This window comes from Carassius gibelio, chromosome A10, assembly GCF_023724105.1.
Source record: "Carassius gibelio isolate Cgi1373 ecotype wild population from Czech Republic chromosome A10, carGib1.2-hapl.c, whole genome shotgun sequence".
Taxonomy (NCBI): Eukaryota; Metazoa; Chordata; class Actinopteri; order Cypriniformes; family Cyprinidae; genus Carassius; species Carassius gibelio.
The window spans coordinates 22,054,949-22,067,100 of record NC_068380.1 but is presented as its reverse complement, the minus strand read 5'-3'; the positions used below and the strand labels follow the sequence as shown (position 1 = coordinate 22,067,100).

Below are 12,152 nucleotides of genomic sequence, written 5' to 3'. Positions count from 1 at the left end.
TATATAACCAAATGTTGTTCAGACACGGTCCAAGTGACAAGACCATCATCTTTTACACAGGATCCTGTAGAAAAAGAGGCTGCATAGCTTCATAGGGAGTTATTTTATTGTTTATTTGACCATATCCATACATGCATGTGTATTTGAGCTGTACCATTTTACATGATAGTTTTCATTAAAATATCAGAGATCCAGAGCAGATTAGTAAAGCTGCTGACTGATAAGGGAAGTGTGCATTGCTCTCTCACACACACAGAGGAGTTTGACTGGACTGGAGGTCAGTGGTGTAGAAATTAGGTTAATCTGATAAATGACCTTCACTAGATAACATCGTGCTGTAAACTCTGGAAGCAAACTGAAAATCAACACACACATATTCCCATCGTCACACACCTTCTGATGAATCAGATTACTGTATGGGTGTCAGATGGAGGAGTAGTAGCAGAAATACACCTCAGCTGTTCAATTATTGACTATTGATTTGGTCATCTTTATTTTACACAATTACAAAAGCAACAGATATTATTTTTCCCTCTGGATTTTCTAATTCTTCTTGTTCATATCTTCATCTGTCAGAAGTGCTGGTTCTTCTTCCAGTCCACTGAGCACAAGTCAGGTGTTCATTTCATTGCTCTAATTAACAAATGCACAGAATGGATTAGAGAACATCTAATTAACCTACAGTACGTGAAAGGAGCATTAGACTGTGGACTAAACTAAACATGCCCTGCACTGAATGAGATTTAATGTCATGCCTACACCCATGAACCTTTTATGCTTAAAAAGTTACTTTGAATTGATTTTATACCTCATATTTCTAGATGCTGATAGGTTTTTTTTTGTGGGATACCATGAAAATGAATATTAGTTAAATAATTAACATTATTCACCTCTAATAATATAACAGTGATTAAGGATTAAATTGACACAATGACTCAGAAGTATGTGGAGGGAGCTGTTGCGATGGGGAATCATAATTTCCACTGATCTTCTCATAGAGTCCACCTGCTCCGAGTGGATGGACTGAATTAACTCAGTTCAGCTGTTCTGAAACCCATCTCAGGGTAAGTTAACTCAGACTAAGCTTAAACTCAGAGGAGGCTGAACCTCCTGATTGAACCAGGCCCTGCATGGAAGACCCAAACCTTGTAGAAATCCCAATCTTCTCCAGCACCTCAGCTGCACACACATCCATCTCACATAGGTGGCGATGTAGGTATCTTTTAAATAAAGGACTTTTATTTTGTGTAAATCAGCTATAAGCTAATTTAGTTTCTCACCACCGACTCCAGTAACACAGAAACTATTATACAAATAAATCCCCTGAAACGGTCTGTGAATCAAATGGCCATATGCAGTTAATTATACAATCGTATTGTTTTTGGACTTTAATAGACATTTATTTGTATCAGATCAATATAGAGCAGATCCAAAAACAGGTTTGTGCTCAGCAGTGCACACAATTACTGACACACAAAAAGAAAGAAAGAAATTGTATCTGTGCTTAGTACAATCAGTGGTGACTGTTCATCAGTATGCACCGAATACAGTTTATTCTCCCTTTACACATCTACACAACAACATGGAGGCTGATTTCAACATGAATACACACTTACACACAAAAGAAACATCAATAAATCAAACTTTAAATGACAATTGAGGAAACCTCTCTGCAGTCTGAACAATACATTAAACCAAACAGTGGGTTAACATGTCCACGGTTAACACAAACATGTCACTCTCAGGGAAATATGTAGAACGGTCTGTAAATCTGATGCTCTGTGACACTAGCTCTTACAAATAATATTCTGCTTGCACTGAAGGAGCTTCTGGTAAAGGTGTTGATTTCAGTCCCTTGGCCAAGCTGTAAGCAGGAACCAGCACGTGAAGATGAGAGGTAGCTTGATGTTCATACCATACAGCTTTAAGATACAGAGCACAGAAGAACTCAAGAACAGAGCACTCTAAACTAATGCCTTACAAAGTCATGGAGGTCCCAAATATCTCAAAGAAAACATACAAACTAAAGCTTCTAATGACATCCTCAAGCTGTACTGACTCTATACACGATACATTCAGAGCGTGTGTTTGCAGTAACAAACATTTGACCTTATTTCTGGTCTGGAGAGCATGATTCAGTAATGACACATGGATCGTCTGCTATATGACTGTAAGCACTTCCAGTACTAACACATGTGCTGGTGGGCATGTCAGTGGGTTTCCCGGTGAGTTTCTGTGGTGTGTGTGTGTGTGTGTGTGTGTGTGTGGTGAGGAAAGACTGGGCCGATCAGACCTTGGAGAGCAGGCCTGACTCTGGAGCGCTGGCTTTAATGATGTTCTGGATCTCTTTAAACTTTGGATGATCTTTATCAGCCACGAGCTGCAGCAGAACGGACTCGCTGGTGGTGACGATGATTCCCACACGCGCCAGACGCTGAGAGACAGAGAGAACACACACTAGTGTTAGCTTACTGTTAGCTTACAGAACAAATGATGCAATCATCTTTAGATGTATCTGTAGCTGTATGTGTATCTGTAGGTTGTATACAAGGCTTTACATTAACTTTTTTGCTCAGAAGCTACTGTAGCCAGTGGTTTTCCAAAATGACTGGCCACTCAGAGTTTTCCCTGACCACAATTTTGTAGTTGGAAATTTTATATGACTGAAGATACTGCACAATATACTCATTGTCGAAATCATACTCCAGATTCAATACTGTCACATGGAATTGATGTTCTACCACAAAAGACTGCTTTTTAAGTTATCTTCCTGATGTATCCAAATTCCTTAGCATATCCAAAACCTCAGAACTACTTGATGATGTAACAGAAACTATGGACTCTCTCTTTTCTAGTACTTTAAATACAGTTGCTCCTTTACGCTTAAGGAAGGTTAAGGAAAACAGTTTGACACCATGGTATAATGAGCATACTCGCACCCTAAAGAGAACAGCCCGAAAAATGGAGCGCAGCTGGAGGAAAACAAAACTAGAGGTACAGTATTGTTCAAAATAATAGCAGTACAATGTGACTAACCAGAATAATCAAGGTTTTTAGTATATTTTTTATTGCTATGTGGCAAACAAGTTACCAGTAGGTTCAGTAGATTGTCAGAAAACAAACAAGACCCAGCATTCATGATATGCACGCTCTTAAGGCTGTGCAATTGGGCAATTAGTTGAAAGGGGTGTGTTCAAAAAAATAGCAGTGTCTACCTTTGACTGTACAAACTCAAAACTATTTTGTACAAACATTTTTTTTTTTCTGGGATTTAGCAATCCTGTGAATCACTAAACTAATATTTAGTTGTACGACCACAGTTTTTTAAAACTGCTTGACATCTGTGTGGCATGGAGTCAACCAACTTGTGGCACCTCTCAGCTGTTATTCCACTCCATGATTCTTTAACTTGTACTGTGGCTTGAATTCAGAGTTTGGGGGTCGTCTCACAAACTGCCTGTGGCCCTTGGACCCAAAAAGAACAATTTTACTCTCATCAGTCCACAAAATGTTCCTCCATTTCTCTTTAGGCCAGTTGATGTGTTCTTTGGCAAATTGTAACCTCTTCTGCACATGCCTTTTTTTTAACAGAGGGACTTTGCGGGGGATTCTTGAAAATAGATTAGCTTCACACAGACGTCTTCTAACTGTCACAGTACTTACAGGTAACTCCAGACTGTCTTTGATCATCCTGGAGGTGATCATTGGCTGAGCCTTTGCCATTCTGGTTATTCTTCTATCCATTTTGATGGTTGTCTTCCGTTTTCTTCCACGTCTCTCTGGTTTTGCTCTCCATTTTAAGGCATTGGAGATCATTTTAGCTGAACAGCCTATCATTTTTTGCACCTCTTTATAGGTTTTCCCCTCTCTAATCAACTTTTTAATCAAAGTACGCTGTTCTTCTGAACAATGTCTTGAACGACCCATTTTCCTCAGCTTTCAAATGCATGTTCAACAAGTGTTGGCTTCATCCTTAAATAGGGGCCACCTGATTCACACCTGTTTCTTCACAAAATTGATGACCTCAGTGATTGAATGCCACACTGCTATTTTTTTGAACACATCCCTTTCAACTAATTTAACTAATTGCCCAATTGCACAGCCTTAAGAGCGTGCATATCATGAATGCTGGGTCTCATTTGTTTTCTGAGAATCTACTGAACCTACTGGTAACTTGTTTGCCACGTAGCAATAAAAAATATACTAAAAACCTTGATTATTCTGGTTAGTCACATTGTACTGCTATTATTTTGAACAATACTATATTTCGTATTGCTTGGTGGGAAAGTAACCTATCCTACAGAAAAGCATTAAAAACTGCTAGATCTGATTATTTTTCTTCTCTTTTAGAAGAAAACAAACATAACCCCAGGTATTTATTCAATACAGTGGCTAAATTAATGAAAAATAAAGCCTCAACAAGTGTTGACATTTCCCAACACCACAGCAGTAATGACTTTATGAACTACTTTACTTCTAAAATCGATAGTATTAGAGATAAAATTGCAACCATTCAGCCGTCAGCTACAGTATCGCATCAGACAGTGCACTATAGACCCCCTGAGGAACAGTTCCACTCATTCTCTACTATAGGAGAGGAAGAATTGTATAAACTTGTTAAATCATCTAAACCAACAACATGTATGTTAGACCCTATACCATCTAAGCTCTTAAAAGAGCTGCTTCCAGAACTCATAGGTCCTCTTCTGACTATTATTAATTCCTCATTGTCATTAGGATATGTCCCCAAAACCTTCAAACTGGCTGTTATTAAGCCTCTCATAAAAAAAACACAACTTGACCCCAGAGAACTAGTTAATTATAGACCAATCTCGAATCTCCCTTTTCTGTCCAAGATACTAGAAAAGGTGGTATCCTCACAATTATATTCCTTCTTAGAGAAAAATGGTATATGTGAGGATTTCCAGTCAGGATTTAGACCGTATCATAGTACTGAGACTGCTCTCCTTAGAGTTACAAATGATCTGCTCTTATCATCTGATCGTGGGTGTATCTCTCTATTAGTTTTATTGGATCTTAGTGCTGCGTTTGACACAATTGACCACAACATTCTTTTGCATAGACTTGAACACTTTGTTGGCATCAGTGGAAGTGCATTAGCATGGTTAATTATAGGAACCTAAAAACTCTGCTTGTAATAACCTAGAACACTGTCTAAGACTTGATGGTTGCTCTGTCAATTCTTCGTCATCAGTTAGGAACCTAGGTGTGCTACTTGATCCCAATCTTTCCTTAGAAAGCCACGTTTCTAGCATTTGTAAAACTGCAATTTTCCATCTCAAAAATATATCTAAATTACGGCCTATGCTCTCAATGTCAAATGCAGAAACATTAATCCATGCATTTATGACTTCAAGGTTAGATTATTGTAATGCTTTATTGGGTGGTTGTTCTGCACGCTTAGTAAACAAACTACAGCTAGTCCAAAATGCAGCAGCAAGAGTTCTTACTAGAACCAGGAAGTATGACCATATTAGCCCGGTCCTGTCCACACTGCACTGGCTCCCTATCAAACATCGTATAGATTTTAAAATATTGCTTATTACTTATAAAGCCCTGAATGGTTTAGCACCTCAGTATTTGAATGAGCTCCTTTTACATTATACTCCTCTACGTCCGCTACGTTCTCAAAACTCAGGCAATTTGATAAAACCTAGAATATCAAAATCAACTGCGGGCGGCAGATCCTTTTCCTATTTGGCGCCTAAACTCTGGAATAACCTACCTAACATTGTTCGGGAGGCAGACACACTCTTGCAGTTTAAATCTAGATTAAAGACCCATCTCTTTAACCTGGCATACACATAACATACTAATATGCTTTTAATATCCAAATCCGTTAAAGGATTTTTAGGCTGCATTAATTAGGTAAACCGGAAACACTTCAAATAACACCGTACTTTCTACATCATTAGAAGAATGGCATCTACGCTAATATTAGTCTGTTTCTCTCTTGTTCCGAGGTCACCGTGGCCACCAGATCCAGTCTGTGTCCAGATCAGAGGGTCACTGCAGTCACCCGGATCCAGTACGTATCCAGACCAGATGGTGGATCAGCACCTAGAAAGGACCTCTACTGCCCTGAAAGACAGCGGAGACCAGGACAACTAGAGCCCCAGATACAGATGCCCTGTAAAGACCTTGTCTCAGAGGAGCACCAGGACAAGACCACAGGAAACAGATGATTCTTCTGCACAATCTGACTTTGCTGCAGTCTGGAATTGAACTACTGGTTTCGTCTGGTCAGAGGAGAACTGACCCCAACTGAGCCTGGTTTCTCCCAAGGTTTTTTCTCCATTCTGTCACCGATGGAGTTTCGGTTCCTTGCCGCTGTCGCCTCTGGCTTGCTTAGTTGGGGTCACTTCCAGCATTTTCGTTGACTTGATTGCACAGATACTATTTAAACTGAACTGAGCTGGATGAAGACATCACTGAATTAAATAGTGAATGTCTTTTTGCTTTATTTTACAATGTATTGCTGTTCAGTTGCTTTGTTACAATCTGTATTGTTAAAAGCACTATTTAAATAAAGGTGACTTGACTTGACATTATACTACATAAAACATCTAAAGAGCAGAAGCTCTGAACAAGATGCAGATTCACTCTCTGACAGCAGGTAGCGCTCATGGAGCCACTGTCAACAAAGCAGCGCTGCACTTATAAACACTACTTTAATATGCATTATACAGAGACGAGATCAAAAGAAAACTTGTCTAAAGTGTCTAAACCTTTTTAAAGACAGTCAGTTCCCCTCAGAGATACATTCATATAAATTCCACCCCCAAATGTATCGCGATTCGTTTAATATCTCAAGAGATTTTGATTTGGCTCGCGTGTGCATCATTACATCCCTAGTCATTATGAACAACACAGTTATCTGATACGCTGGCCTTCAGTCTCCAGGATCAGTGCAGAATGAAGTGTGTCTCTGTCTCACCTCGAGTGCAAACATCCGGTCCATCATGCTTCTGGAGGACGTAGCATCAGCAACAATGTGCACTTCAAAGCCTCTTCCGATCAGATCCAGAGCGGTCTGCTGAATGCACACGTGCGTCTGCAAAAGACAAACACTCGCTCAGGGTTTCCTGAATGAACCTTACTCAATCTGAAGAACTTCTCTGTAAGCCCAACAGAAATCTTATTGGTTATAGTTTGTCAACATTTTCAGGTCAACAGTATTGTGTATATAACTATAAGAAATGGCCAAGTCATTAGGAATGCACTCAAAAATGGGATTAACTGTAAAATGTTAAATTCACAGAATGTGATTTATTTTTAATTAAATGAATCGTAAACCAATCAAACATTTTTTGTATGACAGAGCTTTAGTCTTTAGTCTCCTCTTATCTCTCTGACAGACTGTTTTACATTTCACTTCAGAATTTTCGGTCACCCACTGTCCCCCTGAAGCAAGGTGTCCCTCAGGGATCCGTTCTTGGGCCATTATTATTTATAATTTATATAATACCTCTTGGTCAGATCCTTCGCCGTCATGGTTTTAATTATCATTTTTACGCTGACGACATTCAATTATATACTACCTGTACATCAACTTTATCTTTCACAACTGACAAAATCTCTGCTTGTGTACATGAAATAAAAGATTGGCTTCATTCAAATTTTCTAAAACTTAACATGGACAAAACCGAGATTATTTTCACTGGACCTTCATCACTCACTAATAAAATTCCTACTAACTTCACCTGTGAGATCGCCGGCTCTCTTATCAAACCATCTAGTACTGTTAAAAATCTTGGTGTAATTTTTGATTCCTCTCTATCTTTCCACTCTCACATTAATTCCATCACTAAATTGGCATTCTTTCATCTACGTCGTATCGCTCAGCTCTGTCCCTTTATCAGTATCTCAGATGCTGAAACTGTCATCCATGCATTTGTCACCTCACATCTTGATTACTGCAATGCACTTTTCATCGGCCTACCAGCTAGCTCCATTTCCAAATTACAATACATTCAAAACTCTGCTGCCAGACTACTCACCCAAACCAAGCGTTCTGCACATATTTCCCCAATTCTGCATGATCTTCACTGGCTTCCTGTGGCTTACCGTATTCAATTCAAAATTCTCCTTCTCGCTTTTAAGTCTCTGCATGGCTTTGCTCCCCCCTATCTCTGTAACCTGCTTCTCCCCTTCACCCCTACTCGCTCTTTACGATCCGCTGATTCCAGCCTTCTCGTTGTCCCTCGGCATCGCCTTGCTTCAATGGGGGGCAGATCATTCAGTCTTGTTGCGCCCAAAATGTGGAACTCTCTCCCCCCATCACTCCGTTTTGTTAACACTATCTATGAATTCAAATCCATGCTCAAAACACACCTATTTTCTGAATGTTATAGGTCTTAGTGTGTTTTTTATTTATTTTCTTTTTTTTTCCTCTCTCTCTGCTGTTTGCTGCCCCATCTACCCAATTCTCACTTACTGTACTTGCACTCTCATTTGCCTATTGTTGTTCTGTCTGCTCTCTTTGTCAATTGCCTTTATTGTTGTTTGTTTATTGTAACATGTCCTTGAGCTCTGGAAAGGCGCTATATAAATACAACTTATTATTAAGATGTGGTAACCATGTATTAATGCATTTCAACAGAGTGCTGGGCTAACATTGGTCATTCAGTGCTTCTGAAAGAAAAAAAACTGATAATAATACTAATAGTACTGCCAATAATGATATACAATGCCCTAATATCTTAAGAGCTGCTGGGTTCATGAATATTAATCACGTTGCCTGCGTTGGCTGAAATCAGAACAGTGACAGTAATAGGTGAGCGCTAGCTAGTAAGGGCTACGACAGGAGCGCTTGAAAGAGCATCTATCAGCGGTTCTGTCTATGAACAGAAACACTAGGGAAACACTGATATACGCTGCTTTCAAACCCTCCTGTGTTTCTGTAAATGCTGCCGTCGTCACATTTCTTTACATTTTCGTACCAACCGGCACTGTCATTGATATTTAAAGGCTGATTAATTTCAAACAAACTCTCAAGAAGTGTGTTCACCCCGCGATCATCATCATCATCATCACAGGTACTGACCTCGACTCCGAAGAGCACCACACTGCGGACTCCTGGGATCTCAGCCAGAGCCGCCTCCACCTCCGGAAGCACCATGGAGAACTTGGTTTTGGGAAAAACTAATTTGGCCCCAGTCAGATCCATTTCCTGCACTGTGCTGCCCAGACCTTTAGGATACTGCTCGGACACCACCACAGGGATCCCCAGAATACGAGCCCCCTGCAGCTGTGCCCACACACACACACACACAGACACACACACACACACACACACACACACACACACACACACACACACACACACACACACACAGACACACAGACACACGCACGCACACACACACACAGACACACGCACGCACACACAGACACACACACACACACACACACACACACACAGACACACGCACGCACGCACACACACACACACACACACACAGACACACGCACACACGCACACACACACACACACACACAGTACTGTACTGAAGGCAGAGCCAGACGGCTGCTATGCGTCTCTACGCTGATAACACAAGTCCATCACATTAGATCTGCAGGATGTGTTTTTAGAGGTTTGCTCATCTGCTATACATCTAGAGGACATTTCCTGTCAGATGCCAAATAGCTGTTTAGAAGATGTCTTTAAGATGTTTATGATTATCAGAAGTTTGAAGCAGTCTTTAACAGACCTCCTGCAGACGTGTGTGTTATCTGTGTATGACGCAGCACATCAGGAATAGCATCCACACTGATATTACCAGCCTCTGGCCCACACTGATGATGTCCCCGAAGTACTTGATGGCAGGTCTGAAGCGCTCCTGCATGTCACAGCAGAAGAAGACGGTGCTGGCGGGCGAGAGGTTCCCCAGTGTGGTGATCTGAGGGGAACACAGACAGCATAGATAGAAACGCTTCACGAGAGCACGGAGATCAGGAACACATGAATCACGCTGTGTGGAAGCGGTGAGAGAGGAAGGGTAAGAGCTTGAGGTCACATGTTTCATGATTTAGAGCCGTGTCACCATGATTTCATCATTTTTATTGGCTGGTCAGTAAACACACTGTGAGATGATCATGCTGAATTAAAAATGATCGAAGGCTATCTTTGATCCTCTCTTACTGTACGACACAGGAGCCACGGCTGTTTCACGAAGCCAAGGTTCATCTGTGACGGCCAAGGACCACGCAGTAGATGTTGAAGATGATCATCACGTGACAGGGCTCTGGGATCGCTCTTATATCTCTGAAGTCTGGCTCACTCTACAGGATTGTGCTGTCGTGGACATGTTTCCAGAGTCTGTGACGAAACCTCTGTATCGCGACGCAATCAGTGCTGTGTGTTTGCCAAGCCTCGTTCAGTGTGAGCAGGTGAACCAGTGTCCAGCAGCTAGCAGCCGCTACGCTAACATCTGTGTTCTGTGGGCGGAGCCTATCTGGTGCTAGAACATTACAGATTTAACCTAGCAGTCTATGGAAGCTGTGGAATAAACTAATAATAAACAGGTAATATTTTTTGTTTATATTTAAACATTCTGTTTTTTACTCTTTTTCTCGCAATTCAAAGTTATGTAACTTATGTAAAATGTTATAGGTGTAAAAAGTATTTCATACTGTAGCTGTAGTACTAATAAAATATGTCCTCTATGTGAATATTATGTAGAGCTATTGTTTAAAACAGTGGTTCAACCTTTTTCATGATGTTATTATGTTATGACATTTTTACATATATTAACAATACTATTATTATTATTTATTTTAATAGTTATTGGCAGACCACCTGCAATACCACCACGACCCACAGGTTGAAAACCACTGGTTTAAAACTAATTTATGCTTAATAAGTTGTAATCAGTGAAGGTTTCATCCACAGTTTGTCCATTTAAACGTCTTCATTCAGCTTCAAATGGTGTCTTTGAGACAGTATCAAATAACAATGATTTGCATTCCCATTCTGACATCCAAAAACACTTTTCTCTTATTCCACGGACAATGTTTTTCTGCCAAGTGAGGTAACTGTGACATCTACTCCAAACTGATCTATAATAATAATAATAATAATAATAATAATAATAATAGTAATATCTTGTAGTGTGTGCTAAGATCTGAGTGCAGATGATTTGTGACGTGTGCAGCAGTCAGATTCAGAATCATAATAACTCCAGACTGAGGGGAATACACCTAATCTAATTTAGCTTTAATTACATCTTCATTTAGAAAACACACATATTTCTCATTACTGTACTGCAACAACAACAAAGCCATACATTTGTGTAGTTTAATCAAATAATCTAATCAAATCTTTGTATGATATAATTTTCATGAACGTGATTCTCTAAGAATTAAATCATCAGGAATAAAAGGTAGTCATACAATATCTACAACGAGCTGTGAATGAAAGTGAAACATCTTCAGTATGTGTTTGAGAATGTAAACATTGTATGAGTGAAACAACGCGGATATAAACATGAACTTCAACAAATCTCAGACTGCAAGAGAAAAGCATCACATCGCCTGTGTCCCGGAAGAGATCTTCCTCTCGCGTTACTGCTCAACATATAAACACACACACACACACACACACACACACACACACACACACACACACACACACACACACACACGGATCTTACATGCATCTGCAGAGGCACGAGTCTCAGTCTACATCTCTCGGTGACCGTGAAGCCCTTCGCTAGATCTACGTACTGACCCCATTCCTCCGAGAAACACTGGAGCACCAGCTTACGGTGGACGTCGATCTGATGGCCGTAGATGGACAGGAACTTCTGGATCAGTACTTCAGAGCCAGAGCCCAGGGGCACGGACGAGGGCCGAGAGAGCTCCGAGAAGCAGAACAAGACCGGGACGAGGTTACTGCTGCTGTGTGCGTCCGCCATGATGCTCCGCGAATCACTGAGGAACGACTCACCACGACTCGTTCACGAGAATCGGTTCAGTGTCTCGAAGTTCTTCTCAGACTTGTTTGGACCGATTTTTGTTGGAGATTAAATGAACAATCTACATTAACTGGACAGTCCTTTTTATTTTAATTCTTGATTAAAATTAACCTCAGAGCCACAGTTGTGCTGATGTTCAGCAATTCCGTTCAC

At 40.5% G+C, this 12,152-nt stretch overlaps 1 protein-coding gene across 1 annotated transcript; it reads right to left on the bottom strand.

Annotated features, from left to right (window-relative positions):
- Positions 1-1,362: 1,362 nt before the first annotated feature.
- Positions 1,363-12,138, bottom strand: isoc1 (isochorismatase domain containing 1). The gene is made up of 5 exons (XM_052608892.1): positions 11,676-12,138; positions 9,804-9,923; positions 9,068-9,271; positions 6,959-7,075; positions 1,363-2,434 (listed from the first exon to the last, which is right to left on the bottom strand). Exons 1-5 carry the CDS (start codon positions 11,937-11,939, stop codon positions 2,288-2,290), a joined length of 852 nt encoding a protein of 283 aa, XP_052464852.1. The 5' UTR covers positions 11,940-12,138; the 3' UTR covers positions 1,363-2,287.
- Positions 12,139-12,152: the final 14 nt, after the last annotated feature.